The 27646-nt window shown below is 44.9% G+C and overlaps 1 protein-coding gene across 1 annotated transcript; it reads left to right on the top strand.

Annotated features, from left to right (window-relative positions):
- Window positions 1–1249: 1249 nt before the first annotated feature.
- Window positions 1250–26318, top strand: ASH2L (ASH2 like, histone lysine methyltransferase complex subunit). The gene is made up of 17 exons (XM_083713589.1): window positions 1250–1418; window positions 4336–4405; window positions 5848–5993; window positions 8678–8766; window positions 11334–11428; window positions 12436–12531; window positions 13505–13600; window positions 14520–14595; window positions 15524–15541; window positions 18337–18430; window positions 20161–20378; window positions 21815–21982; window positions 22736–22929; window positions 23418–23510; window positions 23609–23707; window positions 24316–24375; window positions 26116–26318. Exons 1-17 carry the CDS (start codon window positions 1282–1284, stop codon window positions 26221–26223), a joined length of 1857 nt encoding a protein of 618 aa, XP_083569715.1. The 5' UTR covers window positions 1250–1281; the 3' UTR covers window positions 26224–26318.
- Window positions 26319–27646: the final 1328 nt, after the last annotated feature.

Below are 27646 nucleotides of genomic sequence, written 5' to 3'. Positions count from 1 at the left end.
GAATAAAATGTGGAGGTTCAATGAGTCCTCTAATCTCTAGAAGCCCCCCCCCCATTTGATGGGAAGGAATGGAAAAGAAAGCAGAGGACTAGGAGATTCAGTGGGCAGTTAGCTGCTTCTGTTACCTGACTCCCTTGAAACTGAAAGGTGCTGCCTTAAGAGCAAAAGGCCTGCTCAGGAGTATGGGACATAAGCTAGAAAGTTTCTCCCCTGTTGTCCAGTTTTCTGGGTGGCAGGGAATTTTGGAGGAATGGGGAATGTAGAAAAACGTTGCATGTAGTGAGCCTTCATCTGCAGTCTGAAGTCTAACACTGTAGTAAGAACCTGTCCAGTGCTTGCTGTTTGAACTTTGAAACCACCAGTGCAAAAATAAACTCTTCAAATAAATAAAAATAAAATAGATCACTTACTGGCCTTAACCACAGCCTAAAATATATGGGAGCTACTTTGCAGACTTGTTGCAAGGTAAGGGTGATAACCTGTGGCTCTCCAAACAAGCCGCAGCTCCCATTCCTCTCAGATTGGCCATGCTGACTTGGGCTGATGGGAGCCGGAGCCAAAGAACACCTGGAGGACCACATATTTGCCTCCACTGTTGCAAGAATTACTGAGATAATGTGTAGAATCAGATCCCATTGAGTTCGAGCAGCAGGTTGAAAATTGATGGCACGAATGGCAGGACTGGAGCCTGGAGCTGATTCCTTATGAATCAGCGCAATTCTAGGTAGGTCTACAGAAAATTAAGTCCTGTTGGGTTCAATGAGACTTAGACCCAGGATCAGGGGGAAAGTTTTAGTCACTGCATTCAGCTTTAGATGCAATGTTGAGGGGGTGCTGTTTTATTGCAATTATTGGTATGGCTTTATTAGATTTTTAATATCTACAAAATACGTGTGCGTTATGTGTGTAGTTTTAATTCTATGAATTTTTAATTGCTTTTAATGCTTATTTTTCCCCTCCCCTTTATGTTTTTTGGCTGTTCAGATTGTTTTCTTTAAGCCGACTTGAGTCCCTAACAGGGAAAAAGACGGGATATTAATAAATATATAATATTAATACATTCCCTCCCGCCCCTCCCCTCGCTATAGTTTAATTGCTGCGGCATTCCAAGTCCATTGACTTCGCAGCAAGCCCGCAGTGGATCGCATCGCCCGTTTAAGAAAACGAGAGTGACATTGCCCCTTTAATATAAAGGGGGGGAGGGAGGAAGCGTTACAGTGGGAGAGTATCTCGCGAGAGTTCAGACAGGAGTTCTCGCGAGAACCTGTTTCCAGCGGGAAGATGGCGGCGGCGGGAGCGGCGGCTCCAGCGCCGGACGAGGGAGGCGAGGAAGAGGCTACTCCTCCGGCGGCTCCGGAATCTACGACCGGGGAGGCCTCGGGCTCAGCGGAGCAGGGGACAGGGGACTCCGAGACCGGGTGAGGCTCGGCGATAACGGCTGAGGGAGAAAAGCGGGCACCGCCGCTGCTATTGGCTAGGGAGCCTCGGCTCCCGCCGCCTGCTCCTATTGGTCGGGGCTCTCGGGCCTGCCTCTCATTGGTCAGAGCAGTGCCGTCCTGCCCAATCAGCTGCGTCCGCCTTTCTGCCCGCCCCAACCTTGCAGCGATTCTCCCTGTGCTTTTCTCGCAGGCGCTGTTCTTGAACCCAGAACCCCATTGCTGCTTCCCTGCCTGCAGGCGCCTGCTTTCTGCACTGCCTCCCCCCGCCCTAGGAATGGGGCTGTATCTGAGCAAGAGAGTTCAGCCATGGAATTGCAGGGTCGGAAGGGGGCCCCCAGGGGTCATCAAGTCCAGCCCTCCTGCAATTCAACAATCTTAACGAAAGCATATAGGACAGATGGTCGCCCAGCCTCTTGCTTAAAATCCTCCAGTGAAGGAGAGCCTGCCACGCTCCGAGAGAGTTGGTTCCACATTGTTGGAGCATCTACGGTCAGAAAGTTATAGTTGAAATCTCCTTATTTGCTATTTGAATCTGTCGGTTCGGGTCCTGCCCTCTGGAGCAGCGGGGAATGAGCTTGCTCTATGTGGCATGTGCTCACCCTGCCATTTTCTTGGCCCTGTTCAGAGAATTAACAGTAAAGTTACTCTCTAGCTATGGGTGAGAAAGTTCCTTCCACAGAAACCTGAAAAAGCCAGAGCCATTCATTGTAGATTTAGAAGTTACCTTAGCTAAGTGGGCCTGTGTTCTGATTCAGTCTAAGGCCACCTGTTTCTGAGCATAATCAAGTGTGATGTAATAGCTGGAGCATCGGGGGGGGGGCAGGAGCTACCCAGCTGCAAATTCTCACTCGGCCATGGAGCTCGGTGGGGACATTGAGTCGGTCATAATAATAATAATAATAATTTGTTATTTGTACGCTGCCCATCTGGCTGGGTTTCCCCAGCCACTCTGGGCGGCTTCCAACAAAGATTAAAAATACATTAAAATGTCACACATTAAAAACTTCCCTGAACAGGGCTGCCTTCAGATGTCTTCTAAATGTCAGGTAGTTGTTTATCTTATTGACATCTGATGGGAGGACGTTCCACAGGGCGGGTGCCACTACCGAAAAGGCCCTCTGCCTGGTTCCCTGTAGCTTTGCTTCTCGCAATGAGGGAACCGCCAGAAGGCCCTCGGCGCTGGACCTCAGCGTCTGGGCAGAACGATGGACGCCGACCGCTCGGGGCTCGCATAACTATTTCTTGTGCTGCCTAACTCACAGGGTTGTAAGAATAAAATCAGGGTGAAGAACCATATAGTAAGCCAGTTTACTTCACATTTCCCACAGATACTTCGGTGCTTAAAGCAGCTTGTCGAAAATAAAACGGTAGGAGAGTAACACTAATAAAAATTAGTAAGGGAGGCTTGGAGGATGTTGACAAATCAGGGGGCCTTTTTAGTTGTGGCTCCCTGTGTGTGGAATGCTTTATCCAATGAAGTCCACCTGCCACCTTCAACATTTTTTGGCCCCAGGTAAATACTTCCCTTTCCCCCCACCCAATCTTTAGTGTGAGCAATCTCTTCCCCCCCCCCCAAATGTTTATGACTAAACGCAGAAGATCAGAAACCCTCTTCCATTAGTAGCTCTGTCCTGAAGGCTCCTAGTGCAGGACGGTGCAGCATTTCAAGTGGAGCAGCCATCCCTGCATGACAATCTGTTTCCCCCCCTACATATATGCTGCCTTGAATGCCATAATAGAAAGACAGGGCATAAACATAATGCTGTTGTGCATGCCTGATTCAGCAAGTATGTGTGTGTAAAATGAAGCTTGTGAGTGCAATTTCCCTTCCTAGATCAGAATCAAGAACAGCAGATTTGCAGGTTTTTTTCAGTGGAAGAGCACATGTTTTGCATGCTGAAGATCCGAGGTTCAGGCTCTAATTCAGTTGATAGGTGATGGGGAAGACCTCCACCTAACACTCTAGCAGCGAGCTTCTGCCAGTCGTGGTGGGCAGTGCTGGGTCAGATGGACAAATAGTTTGACATGGTATAAGGCAGTTTCCTTTTTCCTATCCTGGCCCCTGTGTATGCTTACTTGCTCAGGAGACAGCCAAGTAAACTGTACCAAGATACCAGAGCTGAGTGAGACTCCTATCTCAATGTGCTCTCTGGGCAAGCATCTGACTACGGAGTATGAGAAGGATCCTGATGACAGAGAAACTTGAGATAGCTCAAGCTTTTCCTTTTCTTTTAAACTTTGTTGAAGAAGCTTTCTGTTCTAGGAATGAAGGCACACTTCTACATTTAGGCCTCCTTTTCACTTTGTGGACCTTGTCAGGTCAGGGTTAATCTCTGGTTAACAATAGATTAAGGTCAGATAGGGTCAGCAAACTTTTTCAGCAGGGGGCTGTTGCCTAGAACTTGTGGGGGTTCTGGACTATATTGGGGGGGGGAATGAATGAATGAATTCCTATGCCCCACAAATAACTCAGAGATGCATTTTAAATAAAAGCACACATTCTACTCATGTAAAAAACACGCTGATTCCCCTACCGTCCGCAGGCTGGATTTAGAAGGCGATTGGGCCGGCTCCAGCTCCTGGGCCTTAGTTTCCCTACCCATGGATTAACTACACAGTTTTGAATGATGCAGAATGGCTGAATGGACAGTAGAGTGGTTTTAGTGTGTGCCTTGCTTTTTTTAATGTATATTCTTTTTCATAGCTGTCCTGCATATCAACCTTCCTTGGAGGTTTTAAAGCATAGGTTGGGTGGCTTCCTGTTATGGATGCTTTAGTTGAGATTCCTGCATTGCAGGGGCTTGGACTGATAACCCTCCAGGTCCTTTACAACTCTGTGATTCTATAATGCCTAAAAAGTGTACAAAACATGATGATGACTTTCTGTCTCCTTCAGGGGGGATGCATCCCTGGCTGATGTCACCGCCACCATGGAGACGGAATCTTCCAGTGGAAAGGATGCACTGGTACGTGAATTGAGTCTACTCTGCTGGGATACCACATGCATGGGGAGAACTATGTGCCCTGTGAATGAACTGTTTGGGGATTTGGAAGTAGTCTTTCAGTCCCTGGATGTCATATTGGGCACCACAGAGCAGTAATGCATCCACAAAGCCTGTTAAAGGAGCCTCTGGCATGATTAAAGTGCCAGTCGTCATCATGTTTGTTGCCAGACTATTTTGTAGTTGGTGAAGGAAGGGAAGGCATGTTCTTCAGCTCTCCAAAAGTAAAGCAAAATATTCATTGCTCAAATCTCATGCACTGCTTAGGCTACTTAGGGATTGCTGATGAGTTGTGTTGCAAAGGAACAACGTGGCTATTATAAAGGAATGGGAGAAGATGAGAAGGTTTTAAAGGTGAGAATTTTGACTTATTGGCAGATTGCCTTTTAACCAGAAGGATAATAGCATACTGGGATGAGGGGAGGGTTTGAGATTCCAGATTGCTTACCACTGGACAGATGAATCAGATGAATCATGCACTGTTCATGGTGGGGTTTCTTCGAACTAACACTTTCTGCTGTAACATGCTTTGCACTGGTTTTTTAAAACCATCTGCCAATAACTGTCTGTTAACTCTGAAAACAGCGCCCTAAGGTAAAATGTGGCCACCTGTCTATGAAGTGCAACATCTTTGTCTTTTACTGCTCCTGGATAGTGGGCTAAAGTGGATCCATGTATTTCTATCCCAAAGTGGAAAATTATTTCAATGTGGCATGCTAATGCAAACCTAGACAAAGTGAATTCCTGAGCCTCTGTAGGACTGGTGTGATCAAAGTTTACCCACAAACTTTTCTTCTCTTACTTCACTATATAGTGTTTATTTATGTTTGTTTGTTTTCCATCCAATTTATACACTTACGTGACTAGAAAATTAAATAATTGCATCTTAACACAGGGCAGTCTCTAGTCGACTTACAATTAATTTTTACAGTTACAAAGTTGTTAAAAACCAGAATTTAAACGATCAAATTAATACATAAAACAGCAGCTTTTATATGGTTCTGAAAGTTTGGAAAAGGAAGCTTATTGTACCAAGATTTAGAAGTGATCTCTTTCTGTATCATGGAAAACTAATGTTTAAAAAAGCCCACACTTGTTGCAATTGTTTTTAAATGAGATGAACGTCATAACTTGTGTCTTCAATTCTGGCAAAACTAGCCTAGCAAAAGGCATTGAAATGTGTCCATTAGTGTTGGACTAAGACTGTAGAAATCACAGCCATACAGTTCATGAAATAAGTTTGGATCTCTCAGCCTAACCTGCCTCATAGGGTTGTTGTGAGGCTATAAAGCAGGGGAAGAACTGTGTGTATCACTTCAAGTTCCCTGGAGGAAGGGTGGGATAGAAGCATAATAGATGTTGTTCTTAGCTCTTCCTTTGGTACACTTGCACTGGTGTTGTTACAGGAGGGTGTTGGCGACAGTTCTGAAGTTATGGATAATCAGACCGGTTCAGTAGATGAAGAGAATGGACGACAGCTGGGAGAAATTGAGCTGCAGTGTGGAATTTGCACCAAATGGTTTACGGCAGAAACTTTTGGCATTGATACCACGTATGTAGTATTTGCAGTTTTTCCTCCTTTTTGAGCCATATGATTCCCGTTGGTACTCTGATTCTAGTTTGGTCCTCCTAATAGACACATCTTAAAGAACTTTCTAAATGTTCTGTCAATTTCTGTATGAAAAGTTTTGTCATTCCAGAAGAGGGCAGTATGAGCTCAGCTACCTAATTGTTTTCTAAATGTATTTAGAATCTTGGAAGTCAGCACCACTGAATTCGCTGGGGCTTTAATTTTCTATGACAGCACAGTGTTAGTTTTTTCTTTCAAAGCCATGCTTATAAAACTGCTAGCCATAAAGAAAAATGCTACCTAAGGCATTGGGCAGGATTCACCTAACAGGTCTTGTGTGAGGACTTCCGCTTGCATCATAGGGCTTCCCCATGGCTCTCATGCCCCCCAAAATTGGCTCTGGGGCAGCTCCCCCAGAACAGTGCATGGGGGGGGGTGGAGAGGGGAGATTGTTTTGTCTGGCAAGCTGCAATGCTTGTGCAGATGGAATGTTCATAATTGAAATACTTTATTGTCACTTGTACAACCTGTATACAGTGAGATTACACGAGCACCCCCACTCAGCTCTCTTAGTACCAGTTTTGTGCGTGAGTAGGTGAAGTACTGGGAGCTCAGAGCCGCAGTGTTTGAATGCACCGCCATCTTGGAACAATTATAGTACTGCATGGAATACTGCTCATTGGCTTCAGTCCTATACCTGCGAGAAAGCTCCATTGAAAATACTGACGCCTTCTCCCAAGTAGCCATGCCCTGAGTTATGCTGATTTTAGAAATTCTGTTTCTGAATCTCTCTTTTGCTTTTTAGCCATATGCCTTTATAGCTTTTTCGTGCGTACGTGTGCAGCAAGGTATTCTCAACGTAAACACCAAAAGACTAATACATGATAAATGATTTTTCCACTTTAAAACAGCAACACAGTAGCAATTGATTTTCTACACAGAAATAATAATCTCTTAGACAAAACTTTGATTCTGTTTTGTAGAGTTTTGCATGTCATTTTTTTGATGTCCATGCTGAACATTAATATCAAGTGGTTAAACTGCAGGCTTGACAAAGAATTCTTCCAGCTCTCAGCTTGTGAAAGAAATACACAATATCCTCTAATTTATAAATTTTCTATTAATTTAACCTTAAGCTAAAACCTCGGTTTCATCTTGGTTGGCGTGTGATTTATGAAGTGGCAAACGTTTTGTAGGACTGCTGGGTAAAATAGACATTAGTTTTATGATTTCTTTAAGTAATATTCTGCTGCCTAATGAACTTGCTGCATAATGAACTGTGGCAATGACCTTGCTTCTCTGTGTTTGTGTAGCATTGAGCACACATAGAACTGTGAAGTGATAATAAAACAAAGTGTGCCAAACACGACGCTGTGGAGCTGCGGTTCTTAACCTACTTAATTTGAGAAAACCCATCTATTTCAGTTATCCTGAGTATACTGTTTATGAATTACAGTCCTGGATGTTTACTTTTTTTTTTAATTCCATGAAAAGTTGAACTTCTATTTGCTTGCTGGTATTTCCCTGAAATGCTGACAACCTTGGCTTAAACTGAGCGAGCAAAGGCTATTTTGCTGGCTCATTCTAAATAAAAGGATCCAAAGAGGTTGAGCTGAATTGCAACATTCCATGGAGTCAGTAAACAAAGTAGGGCTTGAAAAATATTTTTGTAGCTATGTGAATTTTAATGAACTGGTCTTAAAGCTGTGATTTGTAGGCCATCTACTCGGCTCACTTGATCTGAAATGGAAAGATTGGTCCCACAAAGTTAGTATCTTCCAACTCCATCATTTGAAGCCATTCTTTTCCAACTTTGCACTGCAGTGCAGCAACTTTCATGCACAAAAAGTGATGTTAACCAAGCAGGGGCTTCAGGTGGCTCAAGCAAGTGAGCCAGCCTGCAGGCTGTGTTGCAAGATAGCAACCCCCAAGGTACAGTCTCTTGTGGGGTTGAGGTGGGAATTCTTTGCTGCATTGAGACTTGGCACTTGCTTAGACCTGGAACACAGGAAGCTGCGTTTATACCGCTGGCCCACTTGCGTAGTATGGACTATACTGGGTAGCAACACTCCAGGGTTTTAGTTTGGGGCTATGTCAGGAGTTGCCGGGGACTGAAACCGGGGTCTTCCTCACGTAAAGCATAGCCTGTCACTGAGCTACTGCCTTTCCCCGATATCTGGAATATTTAAATGCAGGAACATTATCTTAAGTAGATTGTAGATCAGTGCTTGACCTACAAGGAGGTTGGGGGCAGTCAGCCTATTCACCTTTTGTGATGGCTTCCTTAGTTGCTGTTTTTAGAAGAATCTGGGGGTGGGATTACTTGGCTAAAATGGGAAGAAGTTGAATGTGGGTCATAATTTGAGGAGCATTATGCATAGATTAGGCTATATCTCAGTGTCTTTGTGGAAAAGTTGCATGAAATTTTGATATATTTTGTTTCTTAGTTCTGCCTCTCTAGACACTTCAAACTCACTCTAGAACCCAAACTTCAAGAATGGTTAAAAATAGGGTGGGGAGGCTCTAAGGTAGTTTTTCATCTTAAATTCTTAGTATTGTTAGCTCTAATTCTATAAAATTGATGGGGATTTTATTCTTCTGTCACAAGCCAGTACTCGTTACTTATTTTAAAGTAAGAAAAGGAGCACTGCATTTTTGTTTTCCAGAGCCTGTCTGCCTTTTATGACCAACTACAGTTTCCATTGCAATATTTGTCATCACAGTGGGAATACATACTTCTTAAGAAAACAAGCAAGTAAGCAAGCAAGCAAGGGGGATATGGGAAAGTGTCTTGTCTTTTATTTGTTCCTATACTTCTAAATCTATAACCTTCAAAATGCGGGATTATCTAGGGTAGCCGCCATCCCTAGCACGCATACAAACTTGCTAAATCATGATTTCACCTTTTCTCATTATGTATATGACAGTCTTAAATATAACTGTGAGAATATCCTCTTTCATGGCAGAACGCTAACCTGTTGAATCTCAAAAATCCTTGGCTAGAGATGATTTCAGTTAACCGGGATGAAAGGTTTTATGAGCCAACAGTGTGACGCGGCAGCTAAAAAAGCCAATGCAATTCTGGGCTGCATCAATAGGAGTATAGCATCTAGATCAAGGGAAGTAATAGTGCCACTGTATTCTGCTCTGGTCAGACCTCACCTGGAGTACTGTGTCCAGTTCTGGGCACCACAGTTCAAGAAGGACACTGACAAACTGGAACGTGTCCAGAGGAGGGCAACCAAAATGGTCAAAGGCCTGGAAACGATGCCCTATGAGGAACGGCTAAGGGAGCTGGGCATGTTTAGCCTGGAGAAGAGGAGGTTAAGGGGTGATATGATAGCCATGTTCAAATATATAAAAGGATGTCACATAGAGGAGGGAGAAAGGTTGTTTTCTGCTGCTCCAGAGAAGCGGACACGGAGCAATGGTTCCAAACTACAAGAAAGAAGATTCCACCTAAACATTAGGAAGAACTTCCTGACAATAAGAGCTGTTCGACAGTGGAATTTGCTGCCAAGGAGTGTGGTGGAGTCTCCTTCTTTGGAGGTCTTTAAGCAGAGGCTTGACAACCATATGTCAGGAGTGCTCTGATGGTGTTTCCTGCTTGGCAGGGGGTTGGACTCGATGGCCCTTGTGGTCTCTTCCAACTCTATGATTCTATGATATAAATCAAAGACCCTGTTGCCAAAAGCTGCTGATAACCCAATTCTAATACGCTACCTTGAAGTCTCTACCAAATGCAGCAGATTCTAAAATAAGCTAAAATAAGTTTCCAAATTCTTCTAAAGCTGTGCCACTAGAAACTCTGATTTCACTTAAATATTGAGTGTTTTGGTTACCTTTCCTCTCCATCTTGATTTTATATAAAAATTGTTCACGGGAAGAGCCGAATGAGCCATGGCCCTTATGTCCGGCCTTTATGCCATTTTGAACAATTTCGAATCTTCCATTGTGAGTTTTGTGTGACATTCTGGGAGACATCGAGCTAATTGCCAAAAGCAAAGAGAGCTTGAAGCATTTCTCATCTGACCCGGCATTGTAGTTGCTGCATTTGGAAGTAATTCCACATCGCCCAGAGCTATAAGTTGTGTAGCCCACCCAATTGCTCCTTTCCTGTCAAATTATTTCACCAGCTCTCTACATCCTTCCCAATTCACCAAAAGCCTTTTCTTCACCTGATGCTTCCATAATACAGTGGTGCCCCGCAAGACGAAGGCCCGCAAGACGAAAAACCCGCTAGACGAAAGGGTTTTCCGTTTTGGAAGCGCTTCGCAAAACGAATTTCCCTATGGGCTTGCTTCGCAAGAAGAAAGCCCATAGGGAAATCTCCGGGGACCTCTTTTAAATGCTAGCGGTGGGGAGCAAAGCCTTTCCCCCCCCCCCCGGCCTTCAGAAGAGGTCCAGGAAGGCCGGCGGGGGCCGAAAGGCTTTGCTCCCCACCGCCAGCATTTTAAAAGCAGTCCGGGATACCAGGGAAGCGCTTCCCGCTATCCCGGATTGCTTTTGAAGGCGGGGGGGGGGGAGCAAAGACTTTCGCCCCCCACCGGCCTTCAGAAGAGGTCCAGGACCTCTTCTGAAGGCCGGTGGGGGGCGAAAGTCTTTGTCCCCCCTGCCTGCCTTCCTGGGGGCTTTTAAATCGCCCCGGGACAGCGGATAATTCCTCCACTGTCCCGGGGCGATTTTAAAATGCTGGCGGGCAGCAGCGCTGCCGCCCGCCAGCATTTTAAGATCACCCCAGACAGCGGAGAAGTCCTCCGCTGTCCCGGGGTTTTTAAAATGCTGGTGGGCGGCAGCGAAGGCTTCGCGGGCAGCAGCGCTGCCGCCCGCCAGCATTTTAAGATCACCCCAGACAGCGGAGACCTCTCCGCTCCCGGGGCGATTTCTCCGCTGTCTGGGGTGATCTTAAAATGCTGGCGGGCGGCAGCACTGCTGCCCGCCAGCATTTTAAAATCGCCCCGGGAAGTCTCCGCTGTCCCAGGGGCTTTTAAAATGCTGGGGGACGGCAGCGAAGGTTTCGCTGCCGCCCGCCAGCATTTTAAGACCGCCCCGGGACAGCAGAGAAGTCTCCGCTGTCCCGGGAAGGCAGGCGGGGGGGGGGGGAGCAAAGACTTTCGCCCCCCACCGGCCTTCAGAAGAGGTTGATTTTTAATGCATTCCTATGGGAAACCGTGCTTCGCAAGACGAAAAACTCGCAAGACGAAAAGACTTGCGGAACGAATTAATTTCGTCTTGCGAGGCACCACTGTAGTAGTATGTTTTGCTTGTGCAGGGCAGCCAAAGATAGCCTGCTTCATTTCTGTATCTGTTCTTTCCCTGAAGATCTGAAGGAAATGTGTCTTAGTGCGCTGGCAAACTTAACCTGGCAATCAAGGACCCAAGATGAACACCCGAAAACAATGTTTTCAAAAGATAAGGTAGGGGTTAATTGTCACAGTTGTAGCTCTTGGCATTCTGTATGCTTTGAAGCATGTGGAAGAATTTAGGGGACAGCTAAGTTAGAACTCATCTCGCAGATACCAGGTTTCCTCCGGAGGGAATTTTTGCCTGTGGAGGACAGTTATGCAACCCCTTATCTTCCATATGAAATGGTACAGTTCAAGACAGGTGTGCCATATCAGTGAAAACTAAACCGTATCCTTGTACAGTAGAACCTTCTGTTTTTGAACGTTATCCATTCCGGAAGACCATTTGACCTCCAAAATGTTCGAAAACCAAGGATCAAAGGGCTGTTGGCAAATTAAATGGGGGGGGGGGGATGAGAAACGTGCCTCAGAAGCCGTTTGATTTCCAAGGCACGTTCAAAAAAGGAAGCATTCACTTCCAGGTTTTCAGCGTTCGGCTTCTGAGACTTTTGGCAGCCAAGATGTTTGAAAACAGAGGTTCCACTGTATTTGGTATGTATGTTTGCTATCCTCACACAGAGCCTCAAATTATCTCCGTTATTTTAGTTCGTGGAAACTGTCAAAGGCCTTGGTTCTTAACTGTGCCTTCATCAGTAATGTGCTTTTTGTGTTGGAAAACACAGATTATACCCTGCAAGTTATGCACACTGCAGTAAGTTTACATGGAACTGTGCCTTGGTGAATTTAGTTCATGTTCTTTAGTCTTTGCCCACTAATATATTTTGTCCAGTAGCTTAAATGCTAGAAATAAGTAGATAATCATGTAGATTGGTGATTCCCAAATGGTGGTCTGTGTAACCCACCCAGGGGGTCTGTGGCACCAGTCACATAACAAAAACTACCATAGAGATATCAGAATTTTCCAAAGTAGGAGGTCCGTGGCTTGACTTTTGAAAAACGGGATCCGCAGTACTTAGCTGATTGGGAATCACTGATATAGATTACCAAGTTTCTCCCCAAAGCCCCATTTTATCTGTTTAATAAAATACTCTGCCTTTTTTGCCTTTGATTTCAAACAGGATATTATACCATTCATTGATAAGTATTGGGAGTGTATGACGACACGACAAAGACCAGGGAAGATGACTTGGCCGAATAATATTGTAAAAACAATGGTGAGTCATGATGATGATGATGATGATTAATACCCCACCCATCTGGCTGGGTTTCTCCTGCAACTCTGGGCGGCTCCCAACCAGAGCCGTAGCTAGGTGATTTTGCACCCCTGGCAGAACCGTCCAGATTGCACCTCCTAGCCATGGACAAATTAGCTCTTCTTTCCGCCTCTCCTCCAACCCCGCTCCACCCATTCAATTCACCCTCTGTTTAAAACCATTTCTTATGAGGCAATAATCAATATATATATTTATGGACATATTTTTAGCCGATTTTGCATGACCCCCCCCCCCATCGCCTGCGCCCCTGGCGGGGTCCACCTCACTATGCCCTAGCTACGGCCCTGCTCCCAACAGAAGATTAAAAACATGATAAAGCACCAAACATTAAAAACTTCCCTAAACAGGGCTGCCTTCAGATGTGTTCTAAAAGTCGGATAGTTGTTTATTTCCTTGACATCTGATGGGAGGGCGTTCCATAGGGCGGGAGCCACTACCGAAAAAGCCCTCTGCCTGGTTCCCTGTAACCTCACTTCTCACAGTGAGGGAACTGCAAGAAGGCTCTCGGAACAGGACCTCAGTGTCAGGGCTGAATGACGGGGGTGGAGATGCTCCTTCAGGTATACTCGGCCGAGACAGTTTAGGCGTTAAATGTCAGCACCAACACTTTGAATTGTGTTCGGAAGCGTACTTCAAACATATGTTTGAAGTGGGACATAACAAAATTGCAAATTTCTTTTTATTAAAGCTTGGTTAAGAAGCTGATTAAAAAAAAAAATCATTGGTTTGAAAATATACCTGTTACATTACTGTACCCTTTAATTTTTTAAAATAAAATCCTCAGTCAGCCTCTATTTTATCTCAGCCTCCATAAGCGCTTGTCTTTATGGCAGAAAAAAACCCACTACATAACATCCCAGGTACTTTTCACTATGCCATTAGCACATGATTTTGTTTGAATGTTCTGCTCTAGTGTAAAGAAAGGGACGTGTTTTTGGTAAAAGAGCATCCAGACCCAGGAAGCAAAGATCCAGAAGAAGATTACCCCAAATTTGGACTCTTAGACCAGGTATGTCATGGGAATAAAGTGAGTAAGGTTTATGCATTTTTAAAGCACAGTATGCCTGCAACTTATGTGGGGGTTATGTTATGGGAATTGTGCCTAAAGACAGAATCATGTATAGTCAAAATACACTGGCAAGTGGGATTGCCAGAGTCCCAGACACATGGCCCCTTTCTGCCCCTTTTTAATTTTTGTGAATTTTTTGGGGCCAAGTTCATAAAACAATGCTTGCAAGTTAAATGTGCTCAGGTTGCGGGCTTGCTGTATCCTAAGATTTTTTAAGTGCTCAAAAAATAGTCCCTGCGCACAGAGTGATAATCCAACTGATAAAAGATGCAAGGAAAAATGGTTGGGGAGGGAAGAAGAAAGTGAGTGTTAGAGCAGCTGTGCCTTTCCTTGGTTGAGAGATACGGCCAGGTTGCCCCCCCCCTTGCCATGATGATATTCTTGAGAGGCAGCCTCTCAGTGGCCCTAGGCTTCTGACTGGTGACAGACGTCAGCATTGGCCTCCCTTCAGCTCTGCAGTTTCAGGATAGTGATGACTGCTATCTCAGTTACTTGATCATTTCAAGATATTGCTGAATTATTATTTGTCAAAGCTTTTGAGCAGGTTGCTTTAATGATCTATTGAACAACAGGATCTTGGACACTTGGGGAGATGAGGCCCTTTGTCGGACAGAAATCATTTGTATTGTTACATTTAACAAATTTACTTGGCACAACTTCAGTCCTAAACATACTTAACCTGGGAATAACTCCATTGAATACAGTGGGATTTCCTTCAGAGTCAATACGCTTGGTGGGATTGTGCTGTAAAAGACCTGCTTTATCTTCAAAATGCTCAGATCTTGAGCAGTGAGATTTGATCCAAACAGCCCAAGGCGTGTAACTTTTAATGGTGTGTATTTGATTTTTCCTTCTTTAGGATCTTGCTAATATTGGCCCTGCGTATGATAACCAGAAACAGAGCAGTGCTGTATCTACCACTGGAAGTCTGAATGGCAAGTTCCTTTTCTTTTCCAAGTGGGGAAATCTGAATGGCACATTTTAAATTCTCAAGCCCTAACAGCTTCTTCATTGCTCAAATGGCATCGCCTTTACATGCTATTCCTGTGCATGTTTCCTTGGAAGTGCCACTATATTCAGTAGGGCTGACTCTCCAGTAGCGTCCATGGGATTGCAGCCATAACTAGCTTAATCTTGAGATACCCTAGAAGTCTTACTAACTGAGAGATACCCTTTGAATATTAAATTTGACCACTTGGCCCCCCAGAATTTAACAAAATGAATCTGTGGTTGTATTTCACTGCATGCAGCTATGTTTTCAAGAATTTGTAAATGCTGAAAGCTAGAAATTTCTCAACTCGGATTTGGATTTTCTTTTTTAAAAAATAGCATGGCTGTGCTCTTGCACATCTCCCATCGATCCCAGAGCAGGCTGTGCAGGCAACCTGTCCAGAGGATTGTGCTTCCTGTAAGCAGAGCCTAAAGTACTGCAGATCTTGTTCAGGATCTTCAATATAGATGGGTGTCTTTTTCTGATATTTAGCAACTTGCCTGGTCACCATAGCTGGAATTCTGTGCGAGCGAGTGGATGGGCTGCTGGAAGAGGGAGGAGTCACTCAACTTCTTGTCTGTTGCCTGTGGGTTTGCTGCATTTCCATACTGGCCATAGAGGGAAAGTGAACCCTTTGATTTGTTGCCTTCACAGAAACCAAAGAGGTTCACGGTGCAGAGATGCCTCCCTCCTCTATCAGCTCACTAGGTAGAAGTTAGCAGGGGGGAAATGAAAATCAGGCAAATAACTTTTGCAGACTAGTAATGTGCAGGGCTAATATAAGTATTTTTATCTCCATTTCATGCTGTGGTGTTTTCTTTTTTCTCTCATTAAAACTTGACAACTACATGGTGCAACTTCTGTTCTTTCAGGTGGAGCCTCTTTGGGAGGTGAATATTTACTTTTCAGCTTCTTAAAACTTAAGTATTGTGGTTCACAAAATCTTTTCTTTCTCTTTTCCTTCCTTTCTTGTTTGCCAATCATTTTACATGCTAAAAATAATTAATCCCAAGGCTGTCATATACATTTATGGGAGTAACCGTTAAAAGGGCACATCAAATTACACATTAACGTGAAGCATCAAAAGCTTTAAAGGTCACATTCTGCCTTTCACTCGTCACTTGAACTACATTTTCTCCAAGTTTATTTTATTCTGCTCACTTGGCCTCTGTTGGGAGGCCTTGAGATGTCCCTGGCTCTTCAGCCTCAGCAACTGTAAAATAGGAATACTGATAATCTTCCCTACAGGGTTGTTTCAGGGCAAGGAAACGCTGATGCCCATTTTGAGCTGAAACAATCGAGCTGTAAGGATAAATAAATAAGAAATGCATGGGGGAAATGGCTTTTAAGAAATTGATTTGAACATTTGCACCTTTTGGTTTTCTGCCTAATTAGAGGTGTTAAAACAATTACAACTAAAACCAAGTTTGTGCTAACACTGACTTTTGGATTCAGACAACCAGTTTTTACTTTACTTATTTGATGAGCTTTGCTATAATCACTGTAAACTAGGTTGTCCTGAGAAAAAGTTTGTTATTCTTGGGCTCAGGACACCTTGGCTGAAATCACTGCTCCGTGTGACAAGTCCCAATTTCTCAGCCTAGCCTATTCCTCAGGATTGTTTTGAGGCTAAAATTCATACCCCCAGTGTTTCTTGCTCAGAGCTCATTGAAGGAAGGCTGGAGTACAAACCTGATGTTGATTCCAAAGTCCAGTTTGGGTTTTTTTAAATGAAAGCGGTTTTCACGGTTTTAGAATAGGAGCCAGTCATATGCTGGATAGTTACCTTTCTAAGAGGTTCCCATTCTGCCGTGCCGAGAGAGAACTGGTTCCCTGGTTTCACACTGAGAAGGGGCACTGTATAGTTAGAAAGTGGAAGGTCTCTGTTTTGATTTTTCACCCAAATTTAGAAAGCTACAACAAGCATTTTGAGTCATGGTTGTGCAAAATATAATACAACCTTCAAAGGCCGCATTTTCTTTCATTTCTAGAGAGATACTGATTTCAAAGCTTGCTACACTTGTAGTTATGGCAACTTATGCTACTGTTTGAAGGTGGTTGTCTGCAGTACAAAAAACTTTTAGCTCTGGGTTCATCAGGAGCAGGGAGCGTACATAATGGAGACGTCTACTGTTGATGCTCATATTTTGTGCACATCCCTTCAAATGAATCCAGAACAGTTCAACACTCAAAGCATCTAAAGTGAATTGGAATCGCCCTCTGAACATAAGCATGGGGGGGAAAACCTTGAGCAGTCACTTCTTCCATTCCAGTGACTCAGTACAAAACTGGTATTAAAAGAGACAGTCACATGCATGTGGCAACACTGAATTTCCTCCATGTGATGCAATAAGTGTCACGATTGTGACGAGTTTGGAAGCTGATGGCTTGATTCCCACGTCACAAACTTGCAGGGTCTCAGAGAGGAGCACATAGCTGCTTTTTGCATCTTCACTGAGCTAAGCCAACATTTGGTTGTTATGTCGTCCAGGCCTGGCCTTGTGATTGAGCTCCTTCCGGACTACTGTCGTGTACTCATGTACTTTTTGAGTCACGCTTTTGGGAGCACACAGGCTTGATAGCCTCACATAGAGGGACATGGGTTCTGTCTCATTTCTCATAAAAATCACCCCAAAATATGTTATGGTACAGGTAATCAACAGTTAAATAATTTTTAGTATGATTCCTTTGGCAATCTTCTTTGACACCTTTCAGTTTGCTAGCAGCTTTTTGTAGTGTATACAGCTGTTTATACCTTCTCCAAGTCCTAAATGGTCTGAGCCCGCCATCTCCAATATTGCTGCAAATGCTTCCCTCACAAAGTAGATGCTGTCGTTTCACTGGCACACACACAGGTGCATACATACCTGCAAGGCCCTTGGATAAGCAAGCATAAGAAGGGGCGGGGGGAGAGTCGCATGGACTATCAAGCAGTTGGTACCACCAACGATCGGTTTCTAACACTGCAGAGAAACATCTTGTGCTTTTGGTTTTTCTAGTTTGCTGTCTTTGAGTGGCAGATGCTTATAGTTGATGCGGAGATTGTGTGTCCAAGTGTATCTTAAGTATTTTGTGCAGTGCTCAAATTACAGGGGGACTTGAGCAGGTGGCCATCTTACCTTTTGTGTTGGTCCCCATAGTACCGGTAATTGTTTTTAGAAGATTGCCCAGGTCATGGGAAGGCTTTTTGTCAAAACCTGGAAGGCGTCATGGTGTAAGGGTTGTGGGTTTCATTAAGGATCCCCTGACTTTTTCTCCCCATGATTTGAGCACTGATTTTGTGTAGTGTTGAAATGAATGACAACCTGATTGTAGCTTATTTATTCCTCCTCCTCTTCCCTTACTGACTCAATTCCCTTTTTCATTTTATGTGTTTCGAATCTCCATGAAAGGGATGACAATGACTGGCTTTTAAATTAATACGTGCCTGGTGACACTTGATGTGTTAAGGTTCTTCTGTCTTAGTCAAAATGCCGCTTTGATTGATGCTATACTTAGTACAGTCCAAGAAGCAAACAAAATGTAAACAGTTTTAGATATGAAAATTCTGCTTCTGCTTGAAAAATGTCTGGTTTTGTTGAGATTCAAACGCATCCAGGGAATGTTGAATTGATTCATTCTCTCTCTCTCTCTTTGAGTTGTATCTTCAAATGACAGACATGTTTGTGGCATTTTCTTCCCCAAGGGGGTATTGTGGCAGGAACTAGTGGGAAAGGAAGAGGTGCCAAACGCAAGCAGCAAGATGGAGGGACTACAGGTGCAACCAAGAAAACCAGGAGGTAAGAAGGAAGGAGATTGTCTTTAGTATGCAGATAATCAGGGAAAGGGAATAACTTGTCCACATGGTAACCTTTTTAAATAATTTATTGACTACTGTTGTATATTACTTTTGTGCTAAACTACACAAGATGGTTCAGTTTAAACAGTAGAAAATAGGGGAAAGTCTGTGATAAAAGAAAATGCCAGGCATTCTAGCTGGTGCAAAATGCTGGTAGCAGGGACGCGGGTGGCGCTGTGGTCTAAACCACTGAGCCTAGGGCTTGTCGATCGGAAGGTCAGCGGTTCGAATCCCCGCGACGGAGTGAGCTCCCGTTGCTCGGTCCATGCGCCTGCCAACCTAGCAGTTCGAAAGCACGTCCAACTGTAAGTAGATAATAGGTACCGCTCCGGCAGGAAGGTAAACGGTGTTTCCGTGCACTGCTCTGGTTTCGCCAGAAGCGGCTTAGTCATGCTGTCCACATGACCTGAGTGCCACAACCCCAGAGTCGTTCGCGACTGGACTTAACTGTCAGGGGTCCTTTACCTTTAGATGCTAGTAGCAGCCAGTAGATTGAACATGTGGCACTACTTTTGAACCAGTTGGACTGTGATAAGGCCAGATTCCCATAAAGACCATCTGCCACGATTTGGCACTGCCTATGATCTGGGTTAAACCTCAGCACCTAGGACTTGCCGATCACATGGTCGAATCCCCGTGGCAGGGTGCGCTCCTGTCGTTTGGTCTCAGCGCCTGCCAACCTAGCAGTTCGAAAGCACACCCGGGTGCAAGTAGATAAATAGGGACCGCTTACCAGCGGGAAGGTAAACGGCGTTCTGTGTGCTGCGCTGGCTCGCCAGATGCAGCTCGTCACGCTGGCCACGTGACCCGGAAGTGTCTGCGGACAGCGCTGGCTCCCGGCCTATAGAGTGAGATGAGCGCACAACCCTAGAGTCTGTCAAGACTGGCCCGTACGGGCAGGGGTACCTTTACCTATGATCTAATATCTGCCCCGAGGTTCTTTGTATGCCCACTGGTAAAATAAACTGAGTTGGCAAGCCCACAAGAAATGGCCTTCTCAGTGGTGGCCCCACAGCTGCTATTGGGTGACAGAGAAATGGCAGAACTACTCAGCACCTACTTTGCCTCTGTCCTCACCCAAAAGGAAAGCAATGCCCAACTTGGTGATAACACAATAAATGATGCAAGGAAGGAGCTGCAGCCCAAGATAGGAAAAGAGGTAGTAAGGGAACACCTAGCTACTTTAAATGTATTCAGATCTCCAGGGCCTGGTGGTGGTCTCTCCTTCCTTGGAGGTTTTTAAACAGAACGTCTGTCATGGATACTTTAGCTGAGATTCCTGCATTGCAGTGGGTTGGACCAGATGACCCTCGGGGTCCCTTCCAACTCGTAAGATTCTGTGATTCTAAAGATTGTACAATTCATTGCAAATTTAAAAGTGACGTATACATTTTCTTAGGTGATCTTTGGGGTTTGATATGCTCTGTTTCGTGCCTGCCTTTGCTGCAGTTGTTTGCTTGGTAATTTGAGCATGCTTCTGAAACGAAAAGCCAAATACTTGATGATGCACTCTTGGGGGGGGGGGCTTCCTTCTTACATCTATACAAGTAATAGCAAAAGCAGGGCAGGGGCTCGGGGAAGAGAAATGTTGTTGAATGACCAACTTTTTTTTCTTACTTCCCATCAGCTGTGCTTCCATAGATTTTCAATTCCTCTTTCTCCATTTCCCAGTGATCCTATGTTCTCCGCCCAGCGTCTTCCGCCCCACGGGTACCCGTTGGAACACCCCTTTAATAAAGATGGATACCGTTACATTTTGGCTGAGCCTGACCCTCATGCCCCTGACCCAGAGAAGCTAGAGCTAGACTGCTGGGCAGGCAAGCCTATTCCTGGAGATCTCTACAGAGCCTGCCTGTATGAACGAGTCCTCCTGGCTCTGCATGACCGAGGTACGGAATAGAGCTCTTTCCACACTTATAGGTCAAGGCTGCAGGAGATGTAGCACTGGTACAAAACTGGGATTTTCTACTTCTTAACCACTGTGTTGCTACAGGCTACCAAGAGTTGAGCGCCGCAACCCCAGAGTCGGTCACGACTGGACCTAATGGTCAGGGGTCCCTTATGGCTTATATGGTGACATTTACAATGACGATGTTGATAATGGCAGCATGCCTAACTTGACTCTACATGGTGTCACAAGTCAGCACCCATCCCCTGACTATTTCTGCTTAAAATATCCAAGCTGGAGAGGGGGTGTGGCCCACATTGAGAGGAAGCTGAAGGATTCAAAATGGCGTCCTGTAACAGAGGCAAAGGTCTCCCTGGGATGTCTGTGTGCACACACATTACTTTAAATCTCATTCCACAGCGTCAGTCTACAGTGTGCTGCAGTTTAGTTTGTTACCCAGTGCAGAGGAATGGGCGCTGAGCTCTGTATCTGCAGCCTCCCTACCCGTCTGCAAGTAACAACAAGAATAGACTCAAGTTGCACAGATAAGACTGCGGCCTTAAACAGCCTTGCTCTGCACATAATTTTAAAAGCTGCCCTTGAAGAAACTTGAACTGGTCCAAAATACAGCAGACAAATTACTGACAGGAGGTCCTTTTGAAACTCATATAACCCATTTCTCTTCAGCATTTTAAGCCCTAAATGACTTGGGCCCCAAATATCTGAAAGATAACATCCTTTCCTACAGACCCTCTCAGATGTTAAGATCAGTAGAGGGGGCCTTATTGGTAATTCCACCACCCTCAGAAATTAAGGGGTTGTTGTGGCTCAGGAGAGGGCATTTTCTGTGGAAACTCCTAGGTTGTGAAATTTTTCAGAGGGGTGTGCCTGGCACCTTCATTATATCATTTCTGATGAATAGACCTGAGAGCTGTGTTTTCAGAACCCACCTTACCCCTGTGACTGCAGTTGGTTTTCACTGAGTGTAATAATGAATTTATAATTGTTGTAACCCGCACTGTGAGACATCATGATGATGATGATGCAGATGCAACAGAGAACAGATCTTAGAACATTTCAGTCCTTGGTGCTTGCTTCACTTGCTCTCAGTTGATAATTTAAACACCCAGAAGGCTTTAAGTATTCTTCCTCTCTCCCTAACTCCAAAAAGTGAAGATATAGGGAACCAGGCAGAAGGCCTTCTCGGTAGTGGTGCCCACCCTGTGGAACGCCCTCCCATCAGATGTCAAGGAGATTATAACCTTTAAAAGACATCTGAAGGTAGCCCTGTATAGGGAAGCTTTTTAATGTGTAATGTTTTATTATGTTTTTATATATGTTGGAAGTCGCCCGAGTGGCAGGGGCAACCCAGTCAGATGGGTGGGGTACAAATAATTTATTATTATTATTATTATTAATTATTTACAACAACTGCAGCTCCCCAATTGAAGATCTCAGATGACAGATTGACAGTCATAGGAGAAAAAGGCTACTCCATGGTACGGGCCTCACATGGGGTGCGGAAAGGAGCCTGGTACTTTGAGATCTCTGTGGATGAGATGCCTCCTGAAACAGCTGCCAGACTTGGTTGGTCTCAGCCGCTAGGTAAGCCCGCCGGCCCTGCGCTTTATTTACTGACATTTAGTACCTGGCCTTTCTCTCATCATAGAACTCCAAGGCAATGTGCTTTGTTGTTGTCGTTTAGTCGTGTCCGACTCTTCGTGACACCCTGGACCAGAGCACACCAGGCACTCCTGTCTTCCACTGCCTCCCGCAGTTTGGTCAAACTCATGCTGGTAGCTTCGAGAACACTGCCCAACCATCTCGTCCTCTGTCGTCCCCTTCTCCTTGTGCCCTCCATCTTTCCCAACATCAGGGTCTTTTCCAGGGAGTCTTTTCTTCTCATGAGGTGGCCAAAGTATTGGAGCCTCAGCTTCATGATCTGTCCTTCCAGTGAGCACTCAGGGCTGGGCTTAAGGTTCCCAAATAGTCTCCCATCTTGGCGCTTACCAGGCCTGCTGAGTAAGGTTGCTGCATCATACGCCTTCAAGCCTTGCTGTGGGATCCATTCTAGCATCTCCAAAGGGCTGTTGCATCAGCGCAGCCAACACAATGTCAGTCCTCTGGGGACTGAGGCATGACTCTTCCTGCCTGCTTGTCCTTACAGCAGGGCTGCCATGGTACATCACTGCAGGCAAGGAAATCTGGGCCAGCACGGCCACCTCCCCACCCAGGTAGAAATTGGCAATAAACTTTTGTCCTCATTCCTTCTCCCCCTTCCCAGGAGACCTCTGACTATATATAGATAGCATGTAAGTCCAGGCAGGTACCTTATTGTGAACCTCCGCTTTTCTGCAGGAAACCTTCAGGCTCCCCTTGGCTACGACAAGTTTAGTTACTCCTGGCGCAGCAAGAAAGGCACCAAGTTCCACCAATCAATTGGTAAACATTATTCCTCAAGCTACGGCCAGGGAGACGTGCTTGGTTTTTATATCAGCCTTCCAGATGAAACCGAAACTGCCAAATCGCTACCAGATACTTACAAAGATAAGGTAAGGAAGGGGTGTGCTCTTTTAAAGGGGAGACTTGAGCCAAGCTTTAACCTTGATCACTGTGTGATCTGTCCTGAGAATACATATACTATAATAAACTATTATAGTAGACTCCTCGGGTCTCTTACTAAGCTCGTAATACAAATTTGGACTAGGTAGTTCCAGTCCTTCTGCTACATGGCTGAATGGGAGAGGTACAGAAGGTAGCATTTTTTGGTGGTCCATCTATTCAGGTACACACAGTTTTCATTTTTGCCTTGCCTTGCTTTACTCACAGTCCCATTGTGCATTCCTGGTGTTACCACCTCAGCCTCCGAGTCTGTCATAAACAGCAAGGACCAACTCACTGAAGTGCCTAGAGTTTCACACACTATTTGGCAAGCGTGGAGGTTTTCTGCCTCAATAGCCAGTGTTTGTGCTTCACTATTTTAGTTGCGTTTTTGTGCCTTGACTAGGTGTTTGTCCTACTCCACTGCTTACCTTCTTAGGCTTTGATCAAGTTCAAAAGCTACTTGTACTTCGAAGAGAAGGACTTTGTGGATAAAGCTGAGAAGAGTTTAAAACAAGCTCACGGAAGCCAAGTAAGTTGGCGTTTGGAAGGAGAAGCCTGCATGCAAGCCCTGTCCAATGTAGGAGAACTGCAAGCCTCCTCATGTGATCCCTGTCTGTCTCTTTTCAGATAATCTTCTATAAAAATGGTGCCAGCCAAGGAGTTGCATACAAAGATATTTTTGAAGGTGTTTATTTCCCTGCCGTCTCTCTGTATAAAGGCTGCACGGTATGTACCAGGGGAGGCTGATCATGAGTTCATCTGATAACTCTTGGATTTGAAACAAAGAGTGTCATCTGGATCCTTAACAAAAACCAGACCCACACTGGCATGAACATTAGCTGTGTGCTTGGGGTAAGCAGGTGTTTCCAGCTTTTCACAGTTGACAGGTCCAGGTGCTAATGTGCAGGTGCCAGATTCTCCCTGGCCTCTCTTCCTCACCACCTGTTTACACCTGTGCCAAGGGCTAAGGGGCCTGGCCCCTGGGATACTCTCTCCTCTGGCTGCCCATTTGGTTTCTCCGCCAGTGGGAGGGCCCTGTTCCTCTACCAGCCCGCTGTCTGGCCTGCATGGAGATCTTTGTCACTTTATGGCTTCCAGACTAGCACTGGTTCTCAATTAGTTTTTTTCCTTCAGCTTCCCTAAAGGAGGTATTTAAATTGTGCTTAATTGTCTACTTGCACCCCCCCCATTCTTCCTTTTCCTATTTTACTAGCAGTTACCCAGACTCACCGAGCCTGTTAAAATTTCTATAAAGTATCCTTCTCAACTGGGTGTCTTTCATAGCACCGTTTCCCCCAGTAGCATTAAACTAATAGATCCTTTTCCTTTTATAGGTTTCTATAAACTTTGGGCCCTACTTCAAATATCCACCAAGAGATATCAGTTACCGTCCAGTAAGTAGGAATATGAGAATGATTTTGACATGTGACTTTCTTGGGCAGTGGAAACTTCAAGTCTTTGTGTGTTGAGAGTCTAAGATTCTGTGTGTTCAAAAAAAAATCCCCAGATTCACTGACCCAGAAACCTAAATTTTAACAGTAGGAGTAAAATATGTGAATTAGACCAAGGATGTAGAGCTACAGGGATGAAGGAAGAAATGTGTGTTAAATGAAACAATATCCCACACCATGTCGTGTTCCTAAGCATTTGTAATTTGGAGCTCGATTCCAAGGACTTGTGGCAGTTGCCAGATTCTGTAGACAATAACTCACTCAGCCATGCAGAATTCCTGTATGTACATAAAGATGCAGTCATGCTCAGAGTAGACCCATGGAAATGTATGGCTAAGGTAGGCCTATTCATTTCAGTGAGTTTTGCTCCGAGTAAATGCTAGTTGGATACAATGCATACTGCATTGCACTTCAGAAACACTGAGCAATATTAGCTCTGGATTATGATTGAATTGCCACCTTAAAAGAAGCACAGATTAGGTGTTACACTCCAGGTCAGCTCTTCCCTTGACCCCAAAGAGTATGTGTTTGTGACAGGCAGTTTTCATTGTAGGGTTAGGTCCCTCCTTGTGTTGCTGGACCTCAGCTCTCACTGTCCTCAACTGTTCCGGCCAATGGGAGTTGGGAGTCTAGAAATATCTGGATTCTCAATGCTTGTTTTTGAGCAGGGATGTACAACAGGTCAAGCGGGATCTACTGGTAGATCCCTGCAAGGTTTTGGTAGATCGTGCGTCGATCTCTGGCTCCCTTTCCTCAGCTCAACAACTTTGACCTGAACCGAAAAAAACAGGGGTAGATCATCACCAGATTTTAATTCTGAAAGTAAATTGCAGTCTCTCGGGAGTTGGCCACCCCTGTTTTAGAGGAACACTCATTGGATTCCGATTGTTTTAAGAATCCCATTTCAGTTACCACCTGGCAGGGAAAAAAGTTTGGGCTTTGCCAGGGTAGCTGTGCAACAGGCCCTCCCACCAGCTGCTGCCAGCATAACCCATTCATCGAGAAATGATGGAAGTCGCAAGATCTGCAGGACCACATGTTCTTTGCACCTGATACAGAAATCTGAACCATGCAGGCCAAAATACTACTCATCTCCATTACTCTTTCCAATCTCCATTGCAACGGGCCTGTTTCTCAGTCATGGGAGCCTCTTGCCCACAGAGCCTCCATTTTCCTGGCATCCAAACTCAATGGTTTTTTTGCCCTCTCCTAGCCAATTTCTGCATCCAGACCCTGGTCCAGGGCCAATTCGGATGGAGATACTGCGACAGAAAAATAGAGCTGATAGTCACCAGATGGTCCTCAGCCCCAGTTCTCCTGCTGATCACTTCTAGTGCCTTCATACAGATACTAAATAGCATTGGAAATGGATGACCCATCTGTCTTCTGCTGCTGCCTTTTTATCATCTGTAGTTTCACTTTCACCAGAATGTTTGGTTAATTCGATGTCGTTGATGTGCAAGCTGCATTAGATGCTTAATTAACGGAAAGGCAGAATTTAAAAGTTCAAAATAAACTATGGATGGGGAAGCTGTGGCCCTCCAAGACATTTGTTTTCACTTCCATCGAGTTTCAGCCAACATGGCTAAACCATGGTCAGGGATGGTTGGCTTTGTAGTGCAACAAGACAGGTCCCCTGAGATAACTGACTTATTCTCTCCCACCCCTCTTCCTTCTCCACAGATCAGTGACATGGGCTGGGTCGCTGTGGTAGAACACACACTGGCAGATGTCCTCTACCATGTAGAAACAGAAGTTGACGGGAGGCGCAGTCCACCTTGGGAACCTTGAAAGACATTGTATATATTGGATTTTTTGTTTTTTTTTGTTTTGTTTTTACAAAAAAATAAACGGTATCACTTGATGTAAAGTGGAAAAGAAATAAATTTTGGGTTGGTTTTTTTTTTTAAATCTCTTTAATTGCCGCTCTCTTAAACCTCCAGTGGAATGCTGGCTGAAAATAGGGAGGGGAGATGGAGTATCCTGAAAAGGGACATAGCTGGCTGGTGGGAATCTTGAACAGGAGCAGCACACATGGCAAGTCTTTGGTACGAGTCCCAGTTGTAGTGGGCAATAGAGGGGTCCCGTTTATGAGACGTAGATGCATGCTTCAGTCAGAACAACAGCAGTTTGCTCAGACATAAATTCCTGAGCTGCAAAGTGAAGTCGCAGTAGAGAGGAGAGGAGGAGGAGGAACTTGTATGATTTTAATACCAGACTCTTGAATGCTGAGAATTCCTGCTGAGAATCTGAGGGTTGTGCTCCTGCCTCCCTCCACCAGGTCTAGTGTGGGGCCTGACAGTCTACAAAAGGACTGCTGCTGCCCAGCAGAGCATTCTGTTTACATTCCTTTAAGCTGCTTTTTAATTGTAGTTTTTCATTTTTATTTTAAATTGTTTTAAACTGTTTTTACGTGTGTGTGTTTTGGCGGGGGGGGGGGTTATTTGGCTGTTTCTGTTTTGATTATATATATTGTGTTTTTATGTTGTAATTTTATCTTGTGAACCACCCTGAGACCTGCGGGTATAGGGCGGCATATAAAATTAATTAATAATAATAACACAAGCTATACAGTATGAACTAGCAGATAACATTTGAGAGAGGTTGCTGTAAAACAAGTTTTTTCACTCTGGCACAATATGCACTTTTACAAATGTTTAATTCTCTCTCACAGAGTGTTTGTTGTGGGGGAAGAAGGGAAAGGGGAATGTTTGCCACTTTGAGACTCCTTAAAGGGAGTGAAAGGTGGGATATCAAATCCAAACTCCTCTTCTTCTTCTTCCCTTTTACCACTGAAGTGTCACGGAGATACAATTCTTTGCAGTTTATTTGCATGCGTTGGGAGATAAGGAGCTGCCTGACACCATGTACTCCAGTATTGCCCATTCCATAATGCTTCTCCAGGAACTCTGGCAGAGGTCTTGCCCATTGCCTTCTTAGCTTACTGTTCTTTTAACTAGAGGGGCAGGGTTAGTCCTCTCCAAACTGCTACCCTCCAGGTGCTGTGGACAACAGCTCCCTTCGGCCTGGCCATCGGTCCTGGCGGCTGCGGTGATGTAGTCTAGAACATCTGGAGGGTGGCAGGTTGGGAAAGCGTGCGCCAGGGATGAATCTGCAAAGTGAAAGTCCTCTGCCACTGAGCTTTGGACCCAGATGGTACATTGGCCATCCACGTTCAGAAGCTGCATGCTATAGAACAGGGATGAGGAACCTG

This window comes from Podarcis gaigeae, assembly GCF_964106915.1.
Source record: "Podarcis gaigeae genome assembly, chromosome: 15".
Taxonomy (NCBI): domain Eukaryota; kingdom Metazoa; phylum Chordata; class Lepidosauria; order Squamata; family Lacertidae; genus Podarcis; species Podarcis gaigeae.
The sequence above is the reverse complement of the archived record's forward strand: the minus strand, read 5'-3'. Positions and strand labels throughout refer to the sequence as shown.

Bases quoted from the DNA above. Each gene is read 5' to 3' on its own strand.
- ASH2L (XM_083713589.1), top strand. From the start codon at position 1,282: ATGGCGGCGGCGGGAGCGGCGGCTCCAGCGCCGGACGAGGGAGGCGAG. The intron at 1,419-4,335 runs GTGAGGCTCGGC...TGTCTCCTTCAG, and splicing joins ACAGGGGACTCCGAGACCGG to GGGGGATGCATCCCTGGCTG. The intron at 23,511-23,608 runs GTAAGTTGGCGT...GTCTCTTTTCAG, and splicing joins AACAAGCTCACGGAAGCCAA to ATAATCTTCTATAAAAATGG.